This window comes from Macrotis lagotis, chromosome 4 (genome assembly GCF_037893015.1).
Source record: "Macrotis lagotis isolate mMagLag1 chromosome 4, bilby.v1.9.chrom.fasta, whole genome shotgun sequence".
In the NCBI taxonomy this organism is placed as follows: Eukaryota; Metazoa; Chordata; class Mammalia; order Peramelemorphia; family Peramelidae; genus Macrotis; species Macrotis lagotis.
In genome coordinates, this window is record NC_133661.1 from 120204964 (window position 1) to 120229886 (window position 24923).

Here is a 24923-nt window from a genome sequence, read left to right on the forward strand (position 1 = left end):
CGGGATCTGAGCCCGACTCCTCCCCACGTGGTGAGGACTGTCAGCGCCAAGTGCCTCTACCTGCCGCGGCGGCGCTGGGCTCCCTTCCCTTCTCGCCATGGACCCTGCTCAGGCGGCAGAGACGTCCGGTTTAGTGTCGGAGAAAATGCTCCAGTACAGGAGGGACGAGAGTGGATGGAAGACGTGTCGCAGCGGCGTGAGTGATGGGGCCCCCGGGGAGACTGAGTAGTCGGACTAGGGGCGGCCCCGCCGACCCTTTGGACTCTTCGCTTGTTCCTCCGCTTGCACCAGGCTGGCACAGTGTGTTCTCTCTAAGTCCACGTCGTATTCTGAGCCTCTTTCTCACCAGCTCATTCCCCCGCCTCGTTTCTGGGCCTATGCACTCATCTCCCAGGCTCAGTATTAGTTCTAGGCTTAGCTCCCTCCACCCAAAACAAAGGATCTTCCCCAACTCAGTTCAGACTTTCTGCCCCATCTACTCCGCCCCATCTACTCCGTGACGCCTGCCTCCTTGGCCCGGACAAGCCTCACCCCCCCCCCCCCAACACACACAACACACACACACACAACTGCTCTGGATGAACTTAGCTGAAAATGCTGAACTCCCACATAAAAGACGATTTGATTTTCAGAAACCATAAACCGAAATTTCCATTCAACAAATGTTAATGAGTCACCTCCAATGAGCTAGACAGGAAAGACATAAAGATAGGTAGGTTAGGACTCTTCCAGAAAACAGGAGCCCTGCTTGAATATTAAGTAAACTGCTTCACTTCCTTGAAAAATCTTAATTTGACTAGAGGCTACAGATTGTGTAAAAGGCTTTTTTGGTGGGGGGAGGGGGCAATAAAACACCTGAGTGTTCACTTGCCTTTCTCTTCCCCAATAATTTTGTCAACAGAAAGGAGTTACGATTTCTTGGAGGCCTTCTACAGAATTTCCTGGAAATCTGTAAGTCAATGTGTTTCTTTAAACTATGTAAGATACTGAATCTTTCTTGCAAAAATTCTGTATACTTACTAATTGTCATAGTGTGGTGTAAGGGCCCCTTGGGGTCAGTCCATCAGGATTATTTTTCTGGAAAATAATATCTCTTAATTTTGAAACTCAATTTCATCAAATCGAATTGGAGTGTGGAGACAGATCTATTATAGACAGGCATAAGAGGAGGTAAACTGAAAAGCTTTGTTTTCCTCTCAAGAGTTATTATGCAGTGATTCATTAATTCAAGAAGGATTTTATTAAGAAGCATTTATCGAGGCAGCTTGATGGTACAATGGATAGAGCACTGGCCCTGGAGTCAGGAGGACCTGTGTTCAAATTCCACCTGAGATACTTAATGTTTACTTAGCTGTGTGGCCTTGGGCAAGTCACTTAACTCTGATGCCATAAAAAAGGAAGTCTTTATTGATGAACCTAGAACAGGAATTGTAAAAATAATGATAGTGGTTTTTCTGCTCACTCTGAAGTTATGAAAAGAAATAATAATTTCTCTAGACATGAGATATAATACCTCCTTGACAATTTTCTTTCCTTCCTCCACAGGTACAAAGGAGAAGGAATAATATATGGCAACCCTGAAGAGGTGTGGAAATTCTTAGCACCAGCAGATAATGGACTACGGGCAAAATGGGATGATAATGTAAAAGAATTTCAAGTTCTTGAAGTGATCAAAGATGTAAGCTATCTCAAATGTTACAATGTAATATTAATTAATGATAAACATTGTGACACAGTGATAGAGAACCAGCTTTGTAGTCAGGAAGACCTGGTTTCAATTCCTGTTTTTGACATATAATATCTATATTACCTTGGGCAAGTCACTTAAACTTTTAGATTCTCAGGCATCTTTCTAAGACTCTTAAGTTACAGACAAGTTGCTGATCTGCATCATTGAAGGGAATTTTTCATACCAGGATTTCTTTACAGGAATGAAATCATAAGTCAGACCACATAATAATGAAAAATAATTATCGCCTCTTTACATATTGATTATACCATATTTTAAGCAATATCAGAAAGAAACAACAAATAGTGAGAAATACATTGAATTAGGAGTCAGAGACTTTTTGAGTCTTTCTCTGCTATGTATTAGTGGCATGATCCTGGTCAAGTCACTTATTTCTCTCTGTCTCAGTTTTATTAGCTAGAAAATGAAGTGGTTGTTTTCCTTCTAATTCTAATATTCTCCTACTTGTCAGTCTTTGAGCACAAGAACTATGTCTTTCTAATACTTTGTAAAGTGCAACAAACCACAGGATGAGCTCAGGAAACCATAAAGTATTTAGACCCGGAAGGTACCCCAAAGATCATCTAAGAGTTCTTAAACTTTTTTTTTAATTTCAAAGAACCCTTTGGCATTTAGATCCCTTTACAGAATACTGCTTTCAAATAATTGGAGGAAAGCCATATATCATTTAGAGATAAGTAAAAAAATAAAAATTTGCTTTTTTTTCTTGTTCATCAGTATTCTCAAATCTATCCATAGACCCCAGCTAAGGATCCCTATTCTAGTTCCATTCTATCCATTTTTCTCATGTGTGCAATGAGTGGGTTAAGTTAGATGATATCTGAAGCCCTTCCAGCTCTCACATTAGATATTATTTGGTTTACCCAAGCTTCTGGGTCTTCCTAGGTGAAAAGCGTCATGCTGACGAAAGAGGTGGGGAAATCATTCTGGGAACATTAATGCTTTACTTAGACTAAGTGCTGTATTTTAGTAATACTTTCCACTCCCCACCCCCAACCCCTAACAAGATAGGGCAGCAGTGTTAGGTAACTAAGTAACTAATATGCATTCCTAGAAGAACACCAACTTTACCTGGAACAGTGTGGCTGCTGGCTTTGTTCCCACCTCCTCACTTAGGCCCTGTGTCTACTAATATAGTTAGTTCTGTAGAATTCCTTTGTTCTTTTATTGAATCGTTTATTTTTCTCTTGACTCCCATATTTGTATTTCATAATTTCTTTTCAGCAAAATTTATATATCAGGAATATTTAAAATCTAGAGGATTGATGAAATTTACTATCTACCTCCTGCCAGAGAAGCGATAGATTTAGGGTACAGAATGAGATTTATTGATTTATTTATGCATATATATATATATATATATATATATATATATATATATATATATATCCCATAAGAGAATTGTTTGACTATACATATATCTATTTTAAGGGGGATTTTTCTTTCTCTTTTTAATGGATTTTAGGGTAGATGGAAGAGAGAGAACATAGATTTTTCTTAATAAAAACCAATTTTTTAAAAAATAGTTTAAGGGACTGTTATTTGTAGAAAATTGCATTCTTTTTCATATCAAGGATTGTTAGTTTTATTTAATTGTTTTTACTTTGTTTCCAGAGACTTCTCATGAACAGCAAGTCATATCTGGAAATGTTTGTGAATGTAAATATAAAAACAAAGTATATCAATCAAAGTTAAACAAAAAAATAATAGTACCCTGATTCTGGGATTCAGAATTCCATTCATTCAATGGACTATTTTATAGATAATATTCATATTGCATCTTGCTCTCATGACACCTTTTTGGTGTATTTGTTTAATCATTTCAGGCATGTCTGACTCTTGATGATTCCATATGTAATTTTCTTGGACAAAGAATAGTTTGCCATTTCCTTCTCTGGCTCATTTTTATAGATGAGGAACTTAGGCAAAAAGGGTTAAGTGAATTGCCCAAGGTCACACAGCATGTAATTGTCTGAGGCGAGATTTGAACTCAAGAAAAGTATTCTTACTGACCCTAGTCCTAACCTCTATCCACTGAATCACCTACTTGCCCCATGCCACTTTAACTGCTGTGTCTTTCAGTACTGTGTAAGGCAACATAATTTCCCTGAATTGAGTTTCTACTACTCATGTGTTCCTTTGGTTTTCTTTCTATGTAAATCAATTGTATTTAAAGCCAGGATGCCTTTCTTTCCATAAATATTATGAGAAATAACTGACTCAAGTGAAGCAGCTTATTTATACAAATATAATAATAACAACAACAAGGAGTATGTATATAGTTATATTTTGCTAAATGCTTTATATATTAACTAGCTCATTTGGTCCTCATAACAATCCTATGTGGTCAGTGCTCTTATTATGCCCATTTTATAGATGAGGAAACTGAGACTAGTGACTTTGTCCAAGACCATAGAGCTAACAAATCTCAGAGAAAGGAATTGAATTCATCTTCCTGTCTCCTAGTCCTTTACTGTATCTTCTGGGTGAATAAGTTTGATTTGATTTTATGTATCTTATTTTCATATGTTGTTATAGTCTTATTGACAAGGGGATAGGGGACAGTTGATTTTTAATCAGAAAATTAAACATTTTTGTAAAGATCCTATGATCCTAAATCACTATTTTCTTATATGAAATCATTACTACTATTTAGAATGATTAATTCTTTGAGCATTTTTTATGATAAATTCACAGAATTTTAGAGCTGAAAGAAACCTTAGAAATCAGTACTGTCCTAGGATTCAGGAACTCTGGATTCAAGTTCTGAATTTAAGATAAAAGGGCATTTCATCTTGAAATGAGAGGGCACCAGATTTGGAGTCAGAGAACTGAATTTGGATCCTAGCTCTGATGCAAACTATTTGTGTGACCTTCCTTTTATCTCTCTGGGTCTCACTCAGTTTCCTAATTTCTAAAATAAGGGAATTGGACTCAATAACCTTTCAGGTCTCTTCTTGCTCTCAACCTTTGATTCTGTGATCTTGTGACTCAATGACTTTCAAATTCATAAAATCATAGTTATGGAGCTAGAAGGAATTTTAGAAGCCTCTGGGAAATGAGATCCAGAGAAAAGTGACCTGCCAAGGTCACAGCTAATGAGTGATAGAGCCAAGGTTCAAACTCAAGGCTTCCTGACTCCAAATCTAGTGCCCCATTTATTTGACTGGTTTACTAAACTCCTATACCATCATTTCCATCTATCCTAGTCTGTGATAATTTAGTCCTGCCTTGTCCTTTTATAGTTAAGAAAATTAAGATTAAAAGAGGTGATATATCTTGTCTAAAGTCACATAACCATTCTGTGAAAAAGTTGGAACTCCATTTCTCCTGAGTTCTAATCCAATGCTTTTTTATTCTTTAATTTTTGCCTCAATAGAAAACAGCATGTAATTTAAGCCAAAAAGTCTCACCATAGCTATAAAAGATGTCAATTCATTTATTCCAAAACCTAAGAAAATCTGGAATGTCAAATAGGTTAAAAAAAAATAGCGAGCCTTTATAGTGCTTTCAGGTTTGCAGAGTGCTTTGCAAATATTATCTCATTTCGTCCCCACCCCAACCTGGGGTGGGGGAGTGGGGGGAATAGATACCAACATTATCCTCATTTTATGGATGAGAAATGGTGGCAGAAGGCTAAATGACTTGCCCAGGTCATGGAGCTAATAACTGTCTGAACCTATAGTTGAACTCAGTTCTTCCTAACTCCAGGTTCAGTGCTTGATTCATTAGACCACCTGTCTAGGTATGTTGGGTTTCACTGAAATAGAATTAAGGGTATGATTCTTTTAAAAGTTGCCTTTTTGAAAGTGAAATTATCCCAACTTGCATAACAATAGAAGAGCTAGACCCATCTGAAACCGGGGAAGTAACAATAGAAGTTTCAGATTTCTAATAGAAAGTTAAAACAGTGTCATAGAAAGATGATAGATCATTTACTGGACTGTGATTTTTTTTGCCTCATTTGACCTCTCATCTGTAGTTTTTTAACTGTAAAAACTAATGTAATGATAATTGTACCTTTCTGATTTTTGTCTGATAGCCAATGATTTTGACTAAAATTAATCATCAAATTAAAAAAATATATTACTGCTGTTCTCTGTATTTAGGCACCAGACTACCAGAATCAATTTTATGTAATTTAACCTTTATCAGTCTAGATCCAAACCATATATATAGTTTGAAAGGATAGATGTCCAAAATGGCATAGACCCCCAAGCTCTGAGACAAAAATCTGTCTCAAAACAATTAATGTAACATTTCTAGGCATCTTGAATAAGGAAAAGGTAGTCTTAAGTTAACATTTTGTTATATTTCTCTTGGACCACTCTCCTCTCCTCCCACCCCCAAGAATCTACAGGGATCCTGACATGGGGAGAGATCATGGAGAATTTAACTGAATAGGAGACTAAGCAAATGAGTTACTCTTTGAATTAATCCTAGTTTCATTTGTTTCAGGGTTAGTGAAGGTCAGGATCTTATCTCAACCAGTTATTTTATCTGTTTCTCTAAGAAAAGTGTTTTTTTTTTTCCTTCAACACACCACCCACCTTTCCAATGGGTTTTTCAATGAGTCTGAAAGGATTTTAGGAAAAAATATTATTTCTTAGTGTTTTCAGTTCTACTAATTAGTTTTTCATTTATTTACACATAAGAAAAAAACTTCCTGACAGGCTTTCTGTGCAGGAGATTCTCATTCCATAAAAAGTTGAACAAGATGACTTCTAAGGTTCTGGTTTTCTGTGATTCCCAATAGGTAATAATTTGTGAAAAGTAAAGCTATGCAAGTGTGAGTTTCCTCTCCCAGTGTCTGATGCTTCCAAGGCATGTTTTCTCTGTAGACATGAAAATTTACTGACATTTATAGGCTCTCCTCATTTCTCCTGCTTGGTTCACATTTTTCCTCTTCTTAGCCTTACCTTAATTATTACTTACTTCCTCTCTTCATCTTTCCTCCCCTTCCTACCCCCCAAAGAAAAGTTATTTTTTTTCAGTTTGAAGAAAACAAATAGAACTCAGGAAAAAGAAAGGCACCAAGGAATAACCTTTTCCCAGAAACTGTAACATCTCAAGCATTTATAGAAGGCATGAGGTCTGGCTCACAGCAGCCATTGCTTCTTCTGATACCTAAGGAAAAGGTTCTTTAGGTTATTCTCCAGACTTCCCACTAGCAACAGTGGTGCTACTCCCTGCTATTTCTTCCTTTGCAATTCCTTTTTTAAAAATGTCTTAATCATTTTTTGTTACATTACTATTATTTTTAAAACACAGCACCAATCCCATGTTTCTCTTTTTCATGATAAAGTAGAAAGTGCAAGGAATTTGGAATTGTAGCACCTGAGTTAGAATCTTATAACTGCAACTTATTGCCTATGCAACATTAGGTTAGTCACTTAATTTCAGTTTCTCCAGGCCTGGGTTTTTACATCTGTAAAATGAAGGAGTTGGTCTAGATCAGTGGAATGAAACTCAGATAGAACCACACATAAAAGATTCCTGTTGATTTAATTTTTAAATGTAATTTTTAACCTGTTTTATTGTAATTTTATTTATTTTGTTAGCTATCTCCCAATTGCATTTTAATCTGGTTTGGACTTCATGTTTCATATTTCTTATCTAGATGACCTCCAAGTTTTCTTTCAGCTCTAGATTTATAACCCTAGGTTAGTATCTGATTGTGTTGAAGGAAAAGTATTGACTATTTTCTTTTTGAAAAGGTCCTATACAGATATTTTTTTCTTAAATTTGACAGGATCTTTTTGTAACCAGAACAATCTCACCATCAGCTGCCATGAAACTTATTTCTCCTAGAGATTTCGTAGATCTGGTACTAGTCAAGAAATATGATGATGGAACTGTAGTTTCTAATGGTGAGCTATGGCCTTATGTTTTCTTTTTATTTCAACTATGTGTGTGTGTGTGTGTGTGTGTGTGTGTATGTTTCTGTGTGTGTTGACTATCAAATACAATGATTCTTGAAAAGTAAGTCACTTGCCAAATTGCTTGCTTTTCCTGGGCCTTCACCACTGCACATAGTCATTTTTATGGAGGGTGGGGTAAAGGGGAAAGATTTCCTATCTCCTCTACACCCACTGTTTTTCAGTCTTATCTGTTCTTCATTTACATCCTTCTTTCTATCCTATCCCACTCCTCTCTAAGCAAGTGACATCCCTTATTGTTCTTTTAAGTAAATTGTCCTTTTATTGCAAAGAAGACAATGAAATCAAGGGAGTGATGTCATGAAGTGCAGGTAGTTTGGATTAAAGTGAGGGGGTGTTGTGCAAATACACTGTTCTCACTCTCTCTTCCAGATTGTTCTTTTAAGTTAATAGAAAGAATAAGTTGTGTATGGTTTTCCTAGTTCATATTTTGGCTTAGGTCCTTTTGTGGAGACCTTTCTCCTAAATGAAAATAGGGGAAGGGAGGACTCCTGTGAGAGAAACTGAGCACAGAATTTTTGATTTGGGATTTTACTTTTTCTTTTAGTCCTTGGCCTTAAGGACTCTAAGTTTAGAAACCAGGTAAAACTGACATTTTTTAAAGTCAAAAACCAGTTTGGATAATTCTAACCCTGAAATTTATTAGAGGCTAAGACAAAAATAACTAATAATGAGTAGCATAAATCTGTAATAATTCATAAAAAAAAATGTTGTGGCATAAACCCTGAAAGGACCTCCTGTTTTTCCTATTAAACTTCCTTGTTGATTATATCTTCTGCTTTGTACCATTTTGCTTCTGCATTATCCTCCACCCCTATTTCTAGCCCCATCCAATACACCCAGAGCAAAAACCCCATAAACACATTAAACATCATAGATGGAAATGGGCAGTTCATGCCAGAGAAATAAGAAAGCCTATCAGCTGTGCAGAGATGCAGTATCTCAGAGTTAAAAGGACCCTTATTCTACCCTTCTAACCATTTTTGAAGATAGCTCATAAAGTCCAAAAGGAAACCATGGGGCTTTGTTTTTTTCCCCTGGCATCAGGTGCTTAACCTGAAGGCCCAAGGTGGAAATTATTTTTCTATCATCTAATATAGCTCTTATATTGAAAGTGATTTACTTTAGATAGTGATGGATCTGAATTCTGAGGATCTAGGATCAAATCCTGGTTTTATTGTTTACTACTTATGTGATTTGGGGCAAGTTACTTTACCTCTTCTGCCCTCAATTTCCTTACGAGGAAAGGAAAAGGCACCTATTGTGTTCTAAATAGTTTGCAAATATTATATAATTTGTTCCTCACAGTAACCCTGTAATATAGGCATCCTTATCTTCATTTTATACTTGAAGAAATTGAGGCAGATAGAGATTAATTTACTATCCTGTGTGTCACACAGTTAATAAGTGTCTGAGACCAAATTTCAATTCAGGTCTTTCTGACTTTAGACCTCATGGTCTAGATGCTACTCTTACCTCCAGATGTCATTGCTAAAGTCTCATTTCTATGAGTCTATCACATCTTTAAATTCTAATTTATAATATTTTATTTGTGTTCTTCTCTAGTCCTCCACAAATTCCTATTCTGGAAAGTTTTCATCCTTTGAAAGTGATGTGATTTGGGATGGCTAAGTGGTACAGTGGATAGAGCACCAACCCTGGAGTCAGGAGTACCTGAGTTCAAATCTGGCCTTAGACACTTAGTAATTACCTAGCTGTGTGGCCTTGGGCAAGCCATTTAACCCCATCTGCCTTGCAAAAACCTAAAAAAAAAAAAAATGATGTGAATTGTTGAAGGTTATGCTAGAAGAATATAAGCTCTTGCAGCTTCCATTATGCTAGAAAAGTCTTCTAGAAAAACAGCTCCACACCCTCTGCTTCTTTGCAAAAATGAAAACTTTTGAGTATGGAATGCTGTATATATTTCCAGAATTTTTTAATATGTTGCCTAGTTTTGCTCAACTTTTTTCTTTTTTTTTTTATTCTTCAGTATAAGCTATTCTTCTCTTTGAGAAAATCTCCTCTCTAGACCTAAATTTAGAAAAAAGAGATCTCTCTCTAGGAGAAGGAAGAATAATACACTGGAAATTGTAGCTGACAATAAAAAACAATGATATCAATCATTGAACAAAAAATAGAGTTTTCTTAAGTCCATGAAGAGATTCATTATGGATAGACTGGTCACTAACTGAAAAGTTCTTTGACCATTGAAACAAATAAGGATATAAAATGACTCTCAGTCCTGCTTTCAATTCTACAGTGAAGGCAGCAAAGTAAAAGAATAGAAAGTGAATGGGGAAGTGCTAAGAATCACAATTTTAAGATGATGTCTAAACATTAAATTAGTTGGTTATTTTCCAAATCTTTAATGCTTCAGGGATCATCTTATTGGGAGAACTGAAATATGTGAATATTAAGAATCTCACTATAAATGATGTTAAAGCAGAAAGATTATGGACTTTTAGTCAGAGTCCATGGATTGAAAGCCAACCTCTGATACTTAATACCTGTGTGATCTTAGTTAAGTCTCTAAACCTCCTAAGTTTCAGTTTCCTCGCCTTTATAGAGGGGGTTAGGTCTAAATGATCTCTGAGATCTTTTCCAGCTTTAAATCTATAATCCAATGATCCAGAAAAGAAGAGGAAATTGTAGCTAAATGGAAGACTCTCCTTGGAAAGCCCATCCCCCGCCCAAGTTCTTTATCCTCATTTCCACCCTAGTAGAGAGTTCCCTATCACAGGTAATCTTGAAGCAAAGACTAGACAAGCATTTACTGGTATTGTTGCTGAGAAGGGTTTTTATTCAGAAATACATTGGACAAAGTGAACTCAGAGGTTTTTCTCATCTCTGATATGAGTTGCTTTTATCAAGGATCCAAAGATAAAAGAAATATCATTTCATGGGACATTTGTTCATCTTGTATTGCAGTGCTTATGGTGTAATTTGTAAAAGAAAAAAAAGAAAAAACCCTATTTTGTTTAAAAGACAGGCAAGTATTTGATTCAATGGCATAAAATGGTACTTTGGAGAATTTGCTACAAGAATATCCACACTATTATGATTCTAATGAAGGAATTCACTTTGTTGGAACTTTTGGTTATTAGTTTTGAAAGAATAATTAAACTGGGAGATATAACAGAGACTGTTCCATGGAGGACCTTCCAAGGGAAAATTCAAAGAAAAGATGGCTTCCCCAAAAATGCTAAGATCTCTCAAACCATTATGTGTTTGCAGAGGACACTGTGCTAACAGTATTAAGCCCAGAACACCCTGGTAAATGAGATCTCTCAATCATTTCAATTTCACAAACACCTACTATGCTGGTACTTCCTAGCCTTAAAGAACTTACATTGTTCTGAGTAAATGCAGCTTAAACAAGATGTAAAACAAGATGTAAAAAAGATGCAAAGAAACCTAGGGCATGGAAGAAGATGGGGTAGAAAGTACAGACAACTGAGGGAATCAGCAAACTAGTCTTTTTAGGAGCTCCTTCAAAAGCCAGGGATTTCAAGGAATGAAGGGAAAGAGGGAAAACATCCTAGACATAGAAAAAAGCATTGACACAGGAAGCAAAGTGCTGTGTATGTGAAACATCAGGTGTACTGAAGCCTGGCAGGTGAAGATGAATAGTAGGAAATTCATCTGTAAAGATAGGTTAGGGCCAGATGATGAAAACCTTTCAATGCTAAAACTTGTCCTAGCAACAATCAGAAACCATCAAAGCAACTTTAGTTACATTAATCAATGAATAAACATTTATTAGGCACCTACTATTACCTGGCATTGTGCTAAGCTACAGGTAAACAAAAAGTGGCAAAAGACAGTCCCTTGCCTCAGGAAACTTAGAATATAATGGAAAAGACAACATGCAAACTAGTATATATAAAGTGATCTATATATATATATATATATATATATATATATATATATATATATATAATAAACGGGCAATAATTAATTAATAGAGGAAAATAACAAGAATAAAGGAGAATTGGAGAAAACTTCCAGGAAAGGATTATTAATCAATGAACAGTAATTAAATGCTTCCTCTTCCCTAGGAAACTAGATGACTCAATGAATAGAGTGCTATGTCTGCAATCAAGAAGAACTGAGCTCAAATTTGGTCTTAGACACTAACTAGCTATAGGGCCTTGTGCAAGTCATCTAACCTCTGTTTGCCATAAGCCATTGGAAAAGGAGAAGAAAATTGCCAAGAAAACCTCATATGCGGTCTTGAAAAGTCAGATGTGACTTACAAACTGAACAACAACAACAATGCTATGAACTACCATTCCAATTGTACAAGATACTCCCTGCCCTCAAATATATTATATCCTACGGAAGCAAAACTTACATGTTCACAGAGAAGTAAATTCAATTCCTAAAATTATATGGCAAGGAAATGTGATGGTACTAGATTGTGAAGTTGGGAGAAAGGACTATTTTTGTTTTGTTGTTGCCTTTCTTGGAATCCCCTAGCCCTTAATAATTGCCAGCTGACTAGCTGGTAGGGAGCATAGTATAGGGCTAAATTGGTCACTAGGATATCAAGATTGGGAAGGGAAGAAAGTGTAACAAGATTAGTGGAGGTAATGACCTGGGAAAGAATTAAGAAATTGAGGGAATTAGGGGCGGCTAGGTAGTGTTGTGGATTAAACACCCACCTTGGAGTCAGTAGTACCTGGGTTCAAATCCAATCTCAGACACTTAATAATTGCCTAGCTGTGTGGCCTTGGGCAAGCCACTTAACCCCATTTGCCTCGCAAAAAAAAAAAACAACAACAAAACTAGAAGTTGAGAAAATTAAAGGTCATGGTGAAGACAGAAAAAAGTTAAGAGGAGTAAAATATAAGGGGAGATGGAATGATAGGAGAATATTGTCAAATAAAGGCATTTCAGAACTCTTGTTAGGGAGGTTGAACTATTCTGGGTGACAATAAAGAGTCAGAAGCCCCAGCAAATCACTTTCCAATCTCTAGGCCCAAGTTTCTTCCACTAAAATGAAGGAGTTGGATTGGGGGATCTTCAATGTCTCTCTTAGTTCTATTGTCTCCTCTATGCAGATGATCTCTAAGAGTTCTTCCTGTTCTCAGAATCTATGCTTCAGAACAAATATGTAAATTTCTAAATTAATAGGAATTTAATATGATAACTGAGAAGAGTCCTTGATATTCTCATTCTTTGTTCTTTTTCTATCCCTGCATCCTGAAATTACCTGTCCAAGCCATGCAGTTGACAATGATGCAGATTAGTCCTGGGCAGCCCTATAGCTCCTTGCTTCCCTTGACCTCCTCCCTATGATTTCCCATACAGTAAGTCTTCCGAATATCTTACATGCCAAGTTAAAGTCAGTAACTGCTCCTCTATACTTTGTTTTCTCTAGCTACCTATGTGGACTATCCATCTTGTCCTCCACAGGCAGGTTACGTGAGAGGCTTTAATCATCCCTGCGGTTGCTTTTGTGAACCTGTTCCAGGGTAAGGAAAAAAATTGCTTTGTCTTTTATGTCTAAACTAGCTCCACCAAATATAGATTTGTATACATATAGATATATGTGTGTATAAATACACATATAAATATGCATACATTTGTTTTAATATGTATGTATTGGAGAGGGAGTATACAAGAGAACATACACATATGCATATAGTCAAGTTGGAATAGTGGTTGTATATTAAAATGGGCAAAATGAAGAGGTTTTTTAAAATATGAAGCCAGGATCTACTTTAGAAATTTGGGTTGTGTCATTCAAAACAGATGAACAAACATCTATCATTTATATAATGTGTTTAAGGTTTATAAAATGCTTTCTTTGCAGCAGTCCTATAATGTTGACAATTTTGGACAGGACCTGTAATTTCAATAGCATAAGTAATAATCTGTAAACTGAAAACAAATTGATAACTTGTCACTCTTGTGTATTTATACCACCTATAATTTTTTAGGAACTAAAGCAAAAAGAAGTTAAGGAAACATCCAATCAATGGTAAAGTTAATATTAAGTTAGCTAATTAGCTAATACTAATTCTCAGTTATTAGATTAAATTCCTATCATTATAGAAATTTACATACATGTCCTGAATGTAGGACACCTTTCCTTAACTAAACCTTTATCAGTTAATTTCAGGTTGCCTGTTGTAGTCTGTAAAAGATGAAATCATTGAGGTTTGAACTTCTGAATATATTGAATTGTAAAGCAATGCATACCAATTATATGGGACAGATTTTTATGTGTTCAAAACAATTACTCAGATAAGACTAGTTAATTAAAAGAAAACAATTAACCATGCTACAAATTTAGATAATCTGATTTTTATAAGGAGGAAAGATAAGAGACTTTCCAAGTTGGAAAGGGGGAGAAGAAACAGGTTCAGTAACATGAAATCAGAAAAAAAAGAAGCATTCCACTTCCCCTTAAGTGACTGTATTCAATGGAAGGAATGTGGAAACAATAATTGATTGACAAGAAAGGAGTCAGTTTCTAGATGCACTGTATGGATTACTTGAGATATATAATTGCAAGAGAACTCCATGCATCAGTCTTGGAATCTGACTAGGTTTCTGATCAGCATAACCTAGGTCCTTAGTTAAGGTCCAGGTTCTGAACCATGAAGTAAGTACTAAGTTCAAACAACACAATAAAATTTTCTAGCAATTCCCACAATTGAATAAAGTTTTCTCAAAAGACAGAAATTAGAATAGCTCCATAATTGAATAGAAAGGGAACTAAACTAGTTCCAGAACTGTCACAAGATGAGTCAGCATGGTTCATATAGTTCATACTACTACTATTTGCTGTTCTAATTCCCTTACTGTTCAACCTGGGTCCTGCCCCAGTGACTTGCCATATATCATCCAAAGGTGTTGGATGACTAAACTTTGCAGTACTTGTTCACTTAAGGAAGAAGAGATGGAAAGAATTTATAGGAACATAGATTTTGAATTGAAAGGGACATTAAAAGGAACAATCTGAGATTGATTTGCCCAAAGTCACATGACCTTGCAATAGAACTGAGTTGTGACTCCAAAACCAAGGGCCTTTTCTCCTGAAGTCTCTGGTTTTGGTAAAGGATTTTTGCTTATAGTATTTAAATTTGGAAGGACCCTAGAGTTTATCTCATCCTACCATACCATTTTAAGGTATAAAAATTGAGGCCTTGAGAAGTTAAAAAGAAAATGTCTGGTTTAGATCCACATCTTCTGACTCTCCATTAAGTGTCATTTCCACTCTACCCATGCTGTGTTTGTATTTGTATATAAGGAAACAATAGCACCTACAGCACAAATATCTTTTTGTAAGCACCATTTAAAAGTAAGTTTAAAAATATACAGCTAGACAGTTTTTAACTTTAAAGATATCATAGCTGCCACAACACATAGTGTGGTGAAAAGAATCCTAGATGGGAAGGGAGAACTAGGTTCTAATCTTAGCTCTGTTGCTAACAAAGTATAGGATCTCTTCACAGGTTGTTTCATCTCAGTGACCTCTGAGATCATTTGTAGCTCTGATACCTAAAATGCATGGGCACAGCAAATAGAGGTCTGGCCCCGGAGTCAGGAAGAATCAACTTCATGAGTTCAAACACACCCTTGGATACTTGCTAGCTGTGTGACCCTGGGCAAGTTAACCCTTTTTGCCTTAGCTTTCTCATCTGTAAAATGAACTGAAGAAGAAAATGATATGTCATTCCAGTAATTTAAACCCAAGATGTGAAATGACTTCTCCAGACTCTCACAGAAGTGAAATCAGGATTTAGGCTAGGTCTCCTAGCTTCAAGATCTACTACAGGGATAATTTTCATTTTGCCAATGGTAAAATTGAGTCCTAGAAAGGCCAGAGGAATTTCTGCTAAAACTCTGAATTTTGACTTGTTTCTTCTTCTCCTCCCCTCATTGTGAAACAAATGATAACATTCTTTCTTATGAGCTAGAATCTACAAAGTACAGGAACAATTAATATCCAAAGAAGAACCATGAACTTGATCTATTCACCAAAACACTCATTTAGGGCATTCTTTGACACAACCAAAAATCCTGTAATGAAATAAATCCTTTATTGTGACTTTGTAAATATTGATATTTCAACTAGTTGCCTTAAAGAAGTTTTTTTAAGAAGATGTCAAACCTGGCATCTTGCTCTACATTTATTCACAATGTAAACTAGCAGTCTATCTGGTCCCTTGCTTACAGTACATATCCAAGACTATTTGAGGTGTCTATCCCTATTATCATCAAACATTTATCACCTACTGTGTGTAGGTGTGTAGGTCTGTAGACCAGGGACTAAGGTTCTATGATCCCTGCCCTCAGAGTCTTATGATTTAGTTGGAGAGAAAGTATGCATTGTATTAGAAGTCCTGCTATCCTCTATTCTTATTTCTCATCATTGTCAAATAATCTAATCTCTCAGCTCTCCTGTCTCTTCAACAAGTGAAAATGTTCTCAAAGGCTTTGTCAACACTAAAACTTTATGATTTCCACAGTGAAAAGATATTATTTTGAGAAGGAATGAAGTAATGAATATGATTCTCAATTGAGTTTCCTACTCAATTATGTTTTTTAATAAGAAAGGTCTTAGAAAAGTCAGTAAATATGACCTAGCTGTGTGGCCTTGGGCAAGCCACTTAACCCCATTTGCCTTGCAAAAACCTAAAAAAAAAAGTCAGTAAATATTGAGTATATACAATTGTCTTTTTTAAAGTTGACTGGTTTTTAATTTGAATTATTTAGATTTATAAACCTAAAATAGGTTGAATATTATACTCTTCTTCAATTATATTCAGCAAACATTAGATATATAGACATAAACAAAAACCAATCCCTCCATCAAGGAGTCTTCATTTTACTTGGGATACATTAAAATAAATGCAAGATAAGGGACAGAGCACCATGTAGAGAGATTAAGAAAGGAGGGAAGGGAGGGAAGGGAAAAATTTGGAACTCAAAATCTCACAGAAAATAAATGTTGAAAACTATCCTTACATGTAATAGAAAAAAATAAATAAAACTCAAAAAGGAGGTTTCTGGGCTAGACCTTCAAGGTAAAGCATATAAGAGCCAGAGAGGTAAGCAGGCAATATGTTCTTAGTGGAAAGGTTTTTATAGTTGAGAATACAGGAATATAGTATTTTATTCCAGTTTGCTAATTCACAAATCAAATCAAAGCTCTATTTTTGGTCACCAAGTAGAGATCCCCTTCTGCCCTGAGGATTGGTATTTATCTTTATCATCTAAGAGAGCAGATGTTCATATGGTGAGGTACAAGATAGTAAAGGCAATAACGGGAGGCTTTCATTTAAGTGTTCCCATTCCAACATGCTTACACAGTGACCCCTGGCATAGACACAGGTGTAAGATCAACAATATATCTCCAAGAAAAAGTTTTGTTGAAAATTACAAGACTAGTCATGTCTGCATTAGGCTTTAGGATTATTCCTCTGAACTGTTTCCTATCTTCTTATTTGAATCCTTTGAGCAAAACTGACAGTTTCATAAGTGGAATGTTTTTTGCTTTTTCAAAACCCTTAATTGTAAATTTTCATAAGAGAAAGCATATAAGTAATTGCTGTTTTAAAAAGTCCCTGGTTTCTGAAATATGTAACCTTCAGTCCACTTCCTGAACTGAAGAATATAATTTGATTTGTGATTCCTGCTGATCCTATAAACAGTCAAGTTGTGTTTGATTAATTAATTCAGCAGGAGAAAAAAAGAGGGTTACAAGGAAAACAAGGAGGTCAACCTTACAGATTTCTTTTAGTATTTCTTTAAATTGTTTTCAAAGGGTAAAGGTATTAGTTTTACTTTCTGTTGCTCCAGAGGGTAGAATATGGACCAGGGAGCAAAAAATAAAAATCTCACCTTATAATTTGGAAGGATTTCCTAAGAATTTGAGCTAGTCAAAAATAAAATGGGGTGCCTTGTGATATAGTGAAGTATTAAAAAAGTTGTATGTTTGGACTAGTTGATCTCTTTAGCTCACTTCCAAAGTAAGATTCTGTAATTCTTTACCACACCCTGTATTGCTCTTGCATATACATCTATAGAATAATGACATAACTTATTTATTGATTTTTCAGGGAACCTGACAAGGCCCGTATTGTCAGTTTCTTTCAGACTGACCTCAGTGGCTACCTTCCTCAGAATGTGGTGAACTCCTTTTTCCCTCACAGTATGGCTGAATTTTACAATAATCTTCAAAAAGCAGTGAACAAACTTCAAGAATGACATTCTTCAGGGGTGGCTAGGTGGTGCAGTAGATAGAGCACCGACCCTGGAGTCAGGAGTACCTGAGTTCAAATCTGGCCTCAGATACTTAATAATTACCTAGCTGTGTGGCCTTGGGCAAGTCACTTTAACTCTACTGCCTTGCAAAAACTAAAGACAGGAAGAATATGAAAATACCCAAAAGGGATTCTTCTTTCCCAAACACCAGCTATTTGACATATTTCCTTTCCTCCTCTACCTTCTCCATCACTTTCACCAAGAATAGTAAAGGAAAGGAACCAGATTTTTGTAAAGTCTTTTAATGAATAAGATATCTTGTCTTTGGCATTATTGGCATTTAGTTATAGATGATTCCTATACAGTCTTATGGAAGTAGTTTTGGATTTTGAATTAGAAGGCACAATTTCAAACCTTGTTTTTGCCACTTAATATCTGTGTGATATTTTTGCATCACTTAACCCTTCTGGACCTTGGTTTCCTCATCTTTAAAATAAGAGGAATGGACTAGATCATCTTTAAGATCTCTTTCAGCTCTAAGGGAATGTTCCTAAGGGTTGAGTCTAGCATAATTTTACATTTCACTGGTAATTACTTTAATCAGATTATTTTCCTATGCACTGAGGAAATAGGAATTTTGACTGAAACAATTATTTGAGAATATAAGAGACTGCAATATAAGACATACCATGCTTTGGTATGCAGGGGCATCAAGAGGGAACCAAGGATAGAGCATTTTTGTATGAAATCCTTATGTTGTTTGCCCTTTCCTCCTTGTATTTTAGTAATTGGTTGTTCCTCCCATTTGTAATTACCCTAGATTTGTCTTTATTGAATCTTAAGAGGCTTCCATGAAATCTTTGAAACAGATCTAAATCTAGCATTTCTGAAGTCACAGCTTCTCTACCTCACTGAGAATTCATTTTCTCATTTGTAAAAATAGGAATAATAAACATTTTAATTTCAAGATTCAATGAGAATCTATTTGTAAATTACTTTACAATCTTGAGGCTCTCTCCACATAAGATAGTATGAGTATGTCATCTTGTCTTTTTTCTTTTTTGTCCAAATTTTCAGTTTGCCAACATTATTGTAAGATCTTAAAGCTGAAACAGACCTCAAATATATTACAACCCTCCCCGGAGCATGAATTCTCTTGGCAACTAATAGTCAATCATTTTCTTATTGAACTACCTTAGGGATAGGGAATTCATTGCCTTCAGATGCAAAACTTTGTATTTCTGAGAAGCTGCAATTTTGCTTTTACTATGTGTTGAATTTTGCCTTTCAGCAACTTTGGAAACAGTCTATCCCATATCAGATTTTTTTTTCACTTTTATCAACTCACTTGTTTTTTTTGTCCATTACCAACTTGTGTAAAAAGTCATATATGTTTAATTGATTCATCCTACTTTATTATTATTTTAATCTAACCTTTGGCCTAATCATGCAACCCAAAGAATTGTGTGATCTAGGCTATATTTATAAGATGTTTCTGTTAAAATATGGTCTCATATGAACTTGAAAGTTGATGACAAAAGTGTTATGTTATTCATAAAATTAAATCCTGTTATAGGCACTATGACTAAATAGTCATTTCATATGAGGATAATGCTTAAAAATGGAGAAGAGAGATTTAAGGGTGATAGCATATGGTAGCCACCTTCAGGCATTTCCAGATGTGGTGAATGGAGGAGGGTTAGGCTCATTCAGCTTGTATCAGAAAACAGAAGTTGTCTCAGTGAATACAAGTTGCAAAAAAAGGCAAAACATTTAACAATTATAGCTAACCAAAGATGGCATGCGATGCCTTTGAAAGCACTGTGTTTCACTGGGAATCTTCAAACAAAAGCTGGATACACACTTGGGATATTTAAGGGGAGAATTTTTGTTCAGATCTGGAGTGGACTAGATAAGACCTCAGAGGAACCTTTCAACTGAGAGATATATAAAATTTAGGTTAAAGGAAATAAAAATTGGACTTGTAATTTCTTTGATATGGGGAGCTTCTAAATGAAATCCTTTACCAATGAAGATCCATCATGTCTTGGCAATGCATAGTCTTGAGAGTTGCCTAAAACATTAAGAAGTTAAGTGATTTGTTCAGGATTAATGTCAGTATATGTCACATGCAGAACTTGAACCCAGATCTTGCTGGTTTTAATGCCAGCTCTGTGAATTATGGCATTCCCATGGAAGTAAGGAGAGGAGGGTTTAAAATAATTGGTGTGATTCCAAACTAGTTGTTCTAATCAAAATGGAAGTAGATGATTATCATTTTTAGCCTTGCTGAGGGAGACAGGTTGGAGAAAGCATATGAACTGAAGAAATTTGGTCTTATTTATTAATATGGGTCTGTAATATAAATATAGCTCAAGTCTTTCACTTTTGTTCTAATGAACTGAATGATAAATGATCATCCACCTTTCTCTATATCTTCACTTGACAGTGATAATTGCTTAATCCAAGCATTTCAAGAGTGAAGGATATGGGTAACTGTGGAAGCTAATATTTGCACCATTAAATTCTGCTTTTATTCATCATGACTCTGTATTTTTTCTTTCAATATCACTGTAATTAATCATGGGGAAATCACTGAAGCACAAATTCTTGAGATACTCCATTGGAGACTTCTCTCCAAGCTGACATCAAATGAGAAATCATTACATTTTTAGTTCCCTGCTTGAAACTCATCTAATAGTTCCATTACTTAACTACATTTCTTTATTCTATCCACAAGGAGAACAGAAGAAACAGGATCAAATTATGAACAAAAATGATGACAAGAACTCTCTGTTTATATCGATTTATCAAATTCATCAATGGGCTACTATGTGGCAGACTCAGAAATTATTTAGTAACCCTGTTTCTAGTAAACCACATTTAATAGCCTTGTCAAAAAAGGAAAGAAAGCTTGTCTGGCATGACCACTTCTTGGTTAAGCTGTGTTGTATCCTTGTGATCCTTTAAAAATATATTCAGGAATTCTGTTGGATTGAAGTCAAATTCACTGGCATATCTGCATGCTTCATTTTCTTTCTTTAGTGACATTTGCCTTTCTTTTATCCTTAAGTACTTCTATTCTCCATGACTGTTCAGAAATCAAATCCATCTTCAAGTTGTTGGGGAGTTTTTTGGCCAGACAATATGGTTAAGCAATTTGCTCAAGGTCATACAACAAAGTGTGTATTAAATATCTGATGACATATTTGAATGTAGGTCCTGACTCCAGGACCTCAGTGTTCTATCTATTACACCACCTAGTTGCCCCTTATCTGCAAGTTTTTTCAGGCTGTTGGGTTATCACATTTAATAGCTTCGACAGTCCTGGACAATGTATAGCGTAAGGGTTTATTCATCATTAAGAAAATTAGGACTCAGATTAACACTTCCTAAGTCACTTAGCTAATAAGGAAGAGAATTGGATGTGCTGTTAATTACTTTTATACTATTTCATACCTTTTCCCCTTCCCTATCTCATCAGCACAGTAGTAATAGTAATAGTAATAGTAATAGTAATAGTAATAGTAATAGTAGTAATGGTGGCAGTGGTTTGGTAATAGTGTTAGTAATAGTGATAGTGTAGTATAGGTGTAGTGGTACTAGTGGTGGTGTAGTGTAGTGGCAAATGGCATATATATACATATATATATATATATATATATATATATATATATATATATCACTTTATATGTGTTATCTTATTTAATCTTTTCTACAACCCTGTGGGTAAGATTGTATTATTAATCCTATTTTACAGATGAAGAAACTGGCAGTCAGAGGTAAAGTGACTTGCTTAGGATCACATAGCTAGTTAGTATCTGAAGCAAGATTTGAACTCGAACCTTCATGATTATGAGTTTGGCAACCTATTCACTGTCGCCTAAATAACCAAGCTAACTGTCAATATTGTGAAAAGAACTCACCCCTTCAGGGGAAACAAAGTTAATTGTATAAGAACTGATATAAAGTACTTTGAAATCACTGGATGAAGGTGTAAAATACTGGAGGGGCAGCTTGGTGGCACAGTGGATAGAGCACTGGCCCTGGAGTCAGGAGTACCTGAGTTCAAATCCGGCCTCAGACACATAATAATTACCTAGCCGTGTGGCCTTGGGCAAGCCACTTAACCCCCACTGCCTGGCAAAAAAAAAAAAAAGAAATACTGGATATTTTAACACACATTTATACACACACACACACACACACACACACACACACATACATTTTATATATATATATATATATATATATATAAATACAGTTATGTACACACATTAGTTCCTTCTTTCTCCCAATGATTCTTTTTAGAAACAAAGTCTTAAATCATCTGGGTCAGGTCCAACTATAAACAAATCTTGCCATCCAGCAATCTCCATTTCCTCTTTTCACATATTCTCATGGCATAAAAATCCCCTGATTTGCTTAGGAAATCCCCTACCCATTATTATCAGTGCTGTCTTCCAAAATTACGTACTTCCCCCTCCCAACCCCAAGCTTCCCATTTCTCTTCCTAGCCCAATTAAAACAATTTAAAAAAAACAGGAAATGGCTTTTGAAAAGAATTAAATTCACCCATCTTTATTATACCATTGTATCACCAATAAGATCTCTATATGGTCTCTATATATGTGTATTCTTTTTACAAAGTCTATACAGTTTGTATGATTAGCTCTTGCAGAATATTGAGATTCTGGAGGCAGTTATGGATCTTCATTTCCTTGATAACTTGCTGTTGGATGATTTCCTAGAAAGTTGATGATATTTCCAATTGCCAGAGCTAAACATTTGGACTTTCCCAGTATCTGCATTACTGGGAGAAGAGGTCCTGAGAGAGAATTTGAGGGAGGGAGATATTTGTTGCTCTGTACTGCATCAATCAATCCTTCCCCAGGGATTGTTCAGAAGACTTAGCCAGAAAGGGATGGAATCCTTTTCTCCTGATGACAGCTGTGATGGGTCCATCAGGTAAAGACTTGATTACATTCCAGGCTTCAAAACGAGTAAGCCCTTGCATTGTGGTGGTGTTGAGCTGCAATATTTCATCTCCTGGCTGAATTGCATCACTTTTTTCTGAAGCTACCCCTGAGAATAGAGAAGAAGATTTGATGGGAAGAGATTATTCTGATATTTTACTTGGAGAGAAGAGCAGCCAAAAAAAAATACATGCCTTAAAGATTCCAGGAAATGTCTAAAGAAATCAGACAGCAGACCTAGAAATTTTCCCATTTAACTAAATGCATGCTAAGACAACCCAAAGATGCTTGGGATTATCCAGAAATTAGACCACACATTTCCTGGTATTTGCCAAAAGTCTGAGAGCTTGTTGAGAGCAGAGGCTATCTTTTACCTTTCTTTATCTTCCCAGGGCTTAGCACATTGTATATTTGTTTCAATTGTGACCCTATTTGGAGTTTTTTGGCAGGCATACTGTAGTGGTTTGCTGTTTCCTTCTCCAATTCATTTTACAGATGAAGAAATTAAGGCAAATACAGCGATGCAGATTGGAAGTGTCTGAGGGCAGATTTGAACTTGGGAAGATGAGATTTCCTGACTTCAAGCCCAGAACTCTATCTCCACTGTGCCACCTAGCTTGTAGTAGACAATGATATTTATTGACTGACTGACTAAAAAAATGCAAATTTCTACACTTCTGAAGCTTGAATACCCCTTGATTAAGACAGTCTTCTCACTAGACGGTATGTTTAGGAGACATGCACTCCAAGACTCCCAATGGTTTCAAGGGAACTAGATACCCTGAAGTGGATTAAAATCCACAACAGTGTAAAGAGAACAATGTACCCTTTCACTCTTTAATAATAGCATCTAATAATAACCTACAGAAGCTATTTAACATATTTTAGGTGCCTGGGACAAAGAGACATGGGGGGGGGGCTTCATACAAAGTCACAAAAGGTGATTGTATTCATACAACTATTTTCACATCTGTCTCCCAGATCCACACTCTTGGATACCATAAACTGAGGTGGAAAGAAAATTGGATCAAAAGTCAGGAGAACTAAATTCTATTTCCAGTTCTTCCATTTATAAGATATAGGAGGGACCTTGAACAAGTCACCTCCATCTCTGCCTCAATTTCCTCATCTGTCCAATGAATAATGAAATAAGATGACCTCCAAGTCCCCTTCCAAATCCAATATGCTATCACTGTCCCTTAAAATCAGTGCTTCCTATACATACAACAATGTGCTAAGTGCCAGAGATACAAAGAAAGACAAATCATGGCATCTGTTTTCCTGGAGCTCACATTCTATTGGGGGAAATAACATGATCAAATTATTAAGAACTTTAAATACCAATCAGAGTTCCTTAGATCAATCTACATAGGCCTGTAGACCATGGGAATTTATTTGTGTGGAATTAACCTAGTTAGATCAATCTTAGAGACTGACCTGGGACCCATTGTAGATAACTGGCTTGATCTGGTTGAGATAGTATAAAAGGTGACATTTGAATCTAGATCTTCCTGATTTCAGATTCAGCATTCTATTCACTATGCCTGCTTCTTCTCAAATGAAATATAGTCCATGTGAAATATTTATGGACAGGAAAATATTAAATGATTTTGGAGAGTTTTTCACATGCCCCCCAGGGAAAAGATTGATACTCTAAAGTAGGGTAGTAGGACAGAGATTACTTGTTCCATACCTTTGAAAATTCTGTTAATTGATAAAGGTTTATCTCCATGAATTGAACCTTTTCCTCCTTCCAGACTGAATCCTAAACCAGCAGATGTCTTTTCGAGAGTTACAGTACAGATGGTAACTTCAGTTGCTGAGGAAAAATAGAAGGTCATGTAAGGGAAGTTTACTCTTCTTTCAGGCCCATTTATTGAGACATCACTGTCAAAGAGCCAACCAGCTGTTGTGCACATTTACTGACCATCATACTCCTCTCACTGAGTCTGCCACCATTTTGACAAAAGCAGTCCCACTTATTATGGCATTAACTTCCTCAAGAGGGAGGCTGGGGATTGGGTGTGTACTGCTGGG

At 35.9% G+C, this 24923-nt stretch overlaps 2 protein-coding genes across 4 annotated transcripts in view; one reads left to right on the forward strand and one right to left on the reverse strand.

Annotated features, from left to right (window-relative positions):
- The first annotated feature begins 33 nt into the window (after positions 1 to 33).
- LOC141521434 (stAR-related lipid transfer protein 5-like) overlaps positions 34 to 24923 on the forward strand; it is a 38864-nt gene continuing 13974 nt past the window's right edge. For 2 of the 3 annotated variants that reach the window (XM_074233994.1, XM_074233993.1), the window contains exons 1-5: positions 34 to 196; positions 902 to 951; positions 1546 to 1678; positions 7503 to 7620; positions 13073 to 13166. In XM_074233994.1, the coding sequence (XP_074090095.1) occupies positions 98 to 196; positions 902 to 951; positions 1546 to 1678; positions 7503 to 7620; positions 13073 to 13166 (494 nt within the window). In that variant the 5' untranslated portion in view covers positions 34 to 97. Of the gene's footprint in view, positions 197 to 901; positions 952 to 1545; positions 1679 to 7502; positions 7621 to 13072; positions 13167 to 17765; positions 21530 to 24923 lie in introns of those variants that run through there. The other variant, XM_074233992.1, reaches the window with a different exon arrangement.
- The window catches only part of LOC141521433 (pro-interleukin-16-like), a 41831-nt gene continuing 39355 nt past the window's right edge, over positions 22448 to 24923 (reverse strand). Inside the window, exons 12-13 of the mRNA XM_074233991.1 lie at positions 24580 to 24705; positions 22448 to 22995 (exon numbers count right to left, since the gene is read on the reverse strand). Coding sequence (XP_074090092.1) covers positions 22790 to 22995; positions 24580 to 24705 — 332 coding nt within the window. The 3' untranslated portion in view covers positions 22448 to 22789. The remainder of the gene's footprint in view (positions 22996 to 24579; positions 24706 to 24923) is intronic.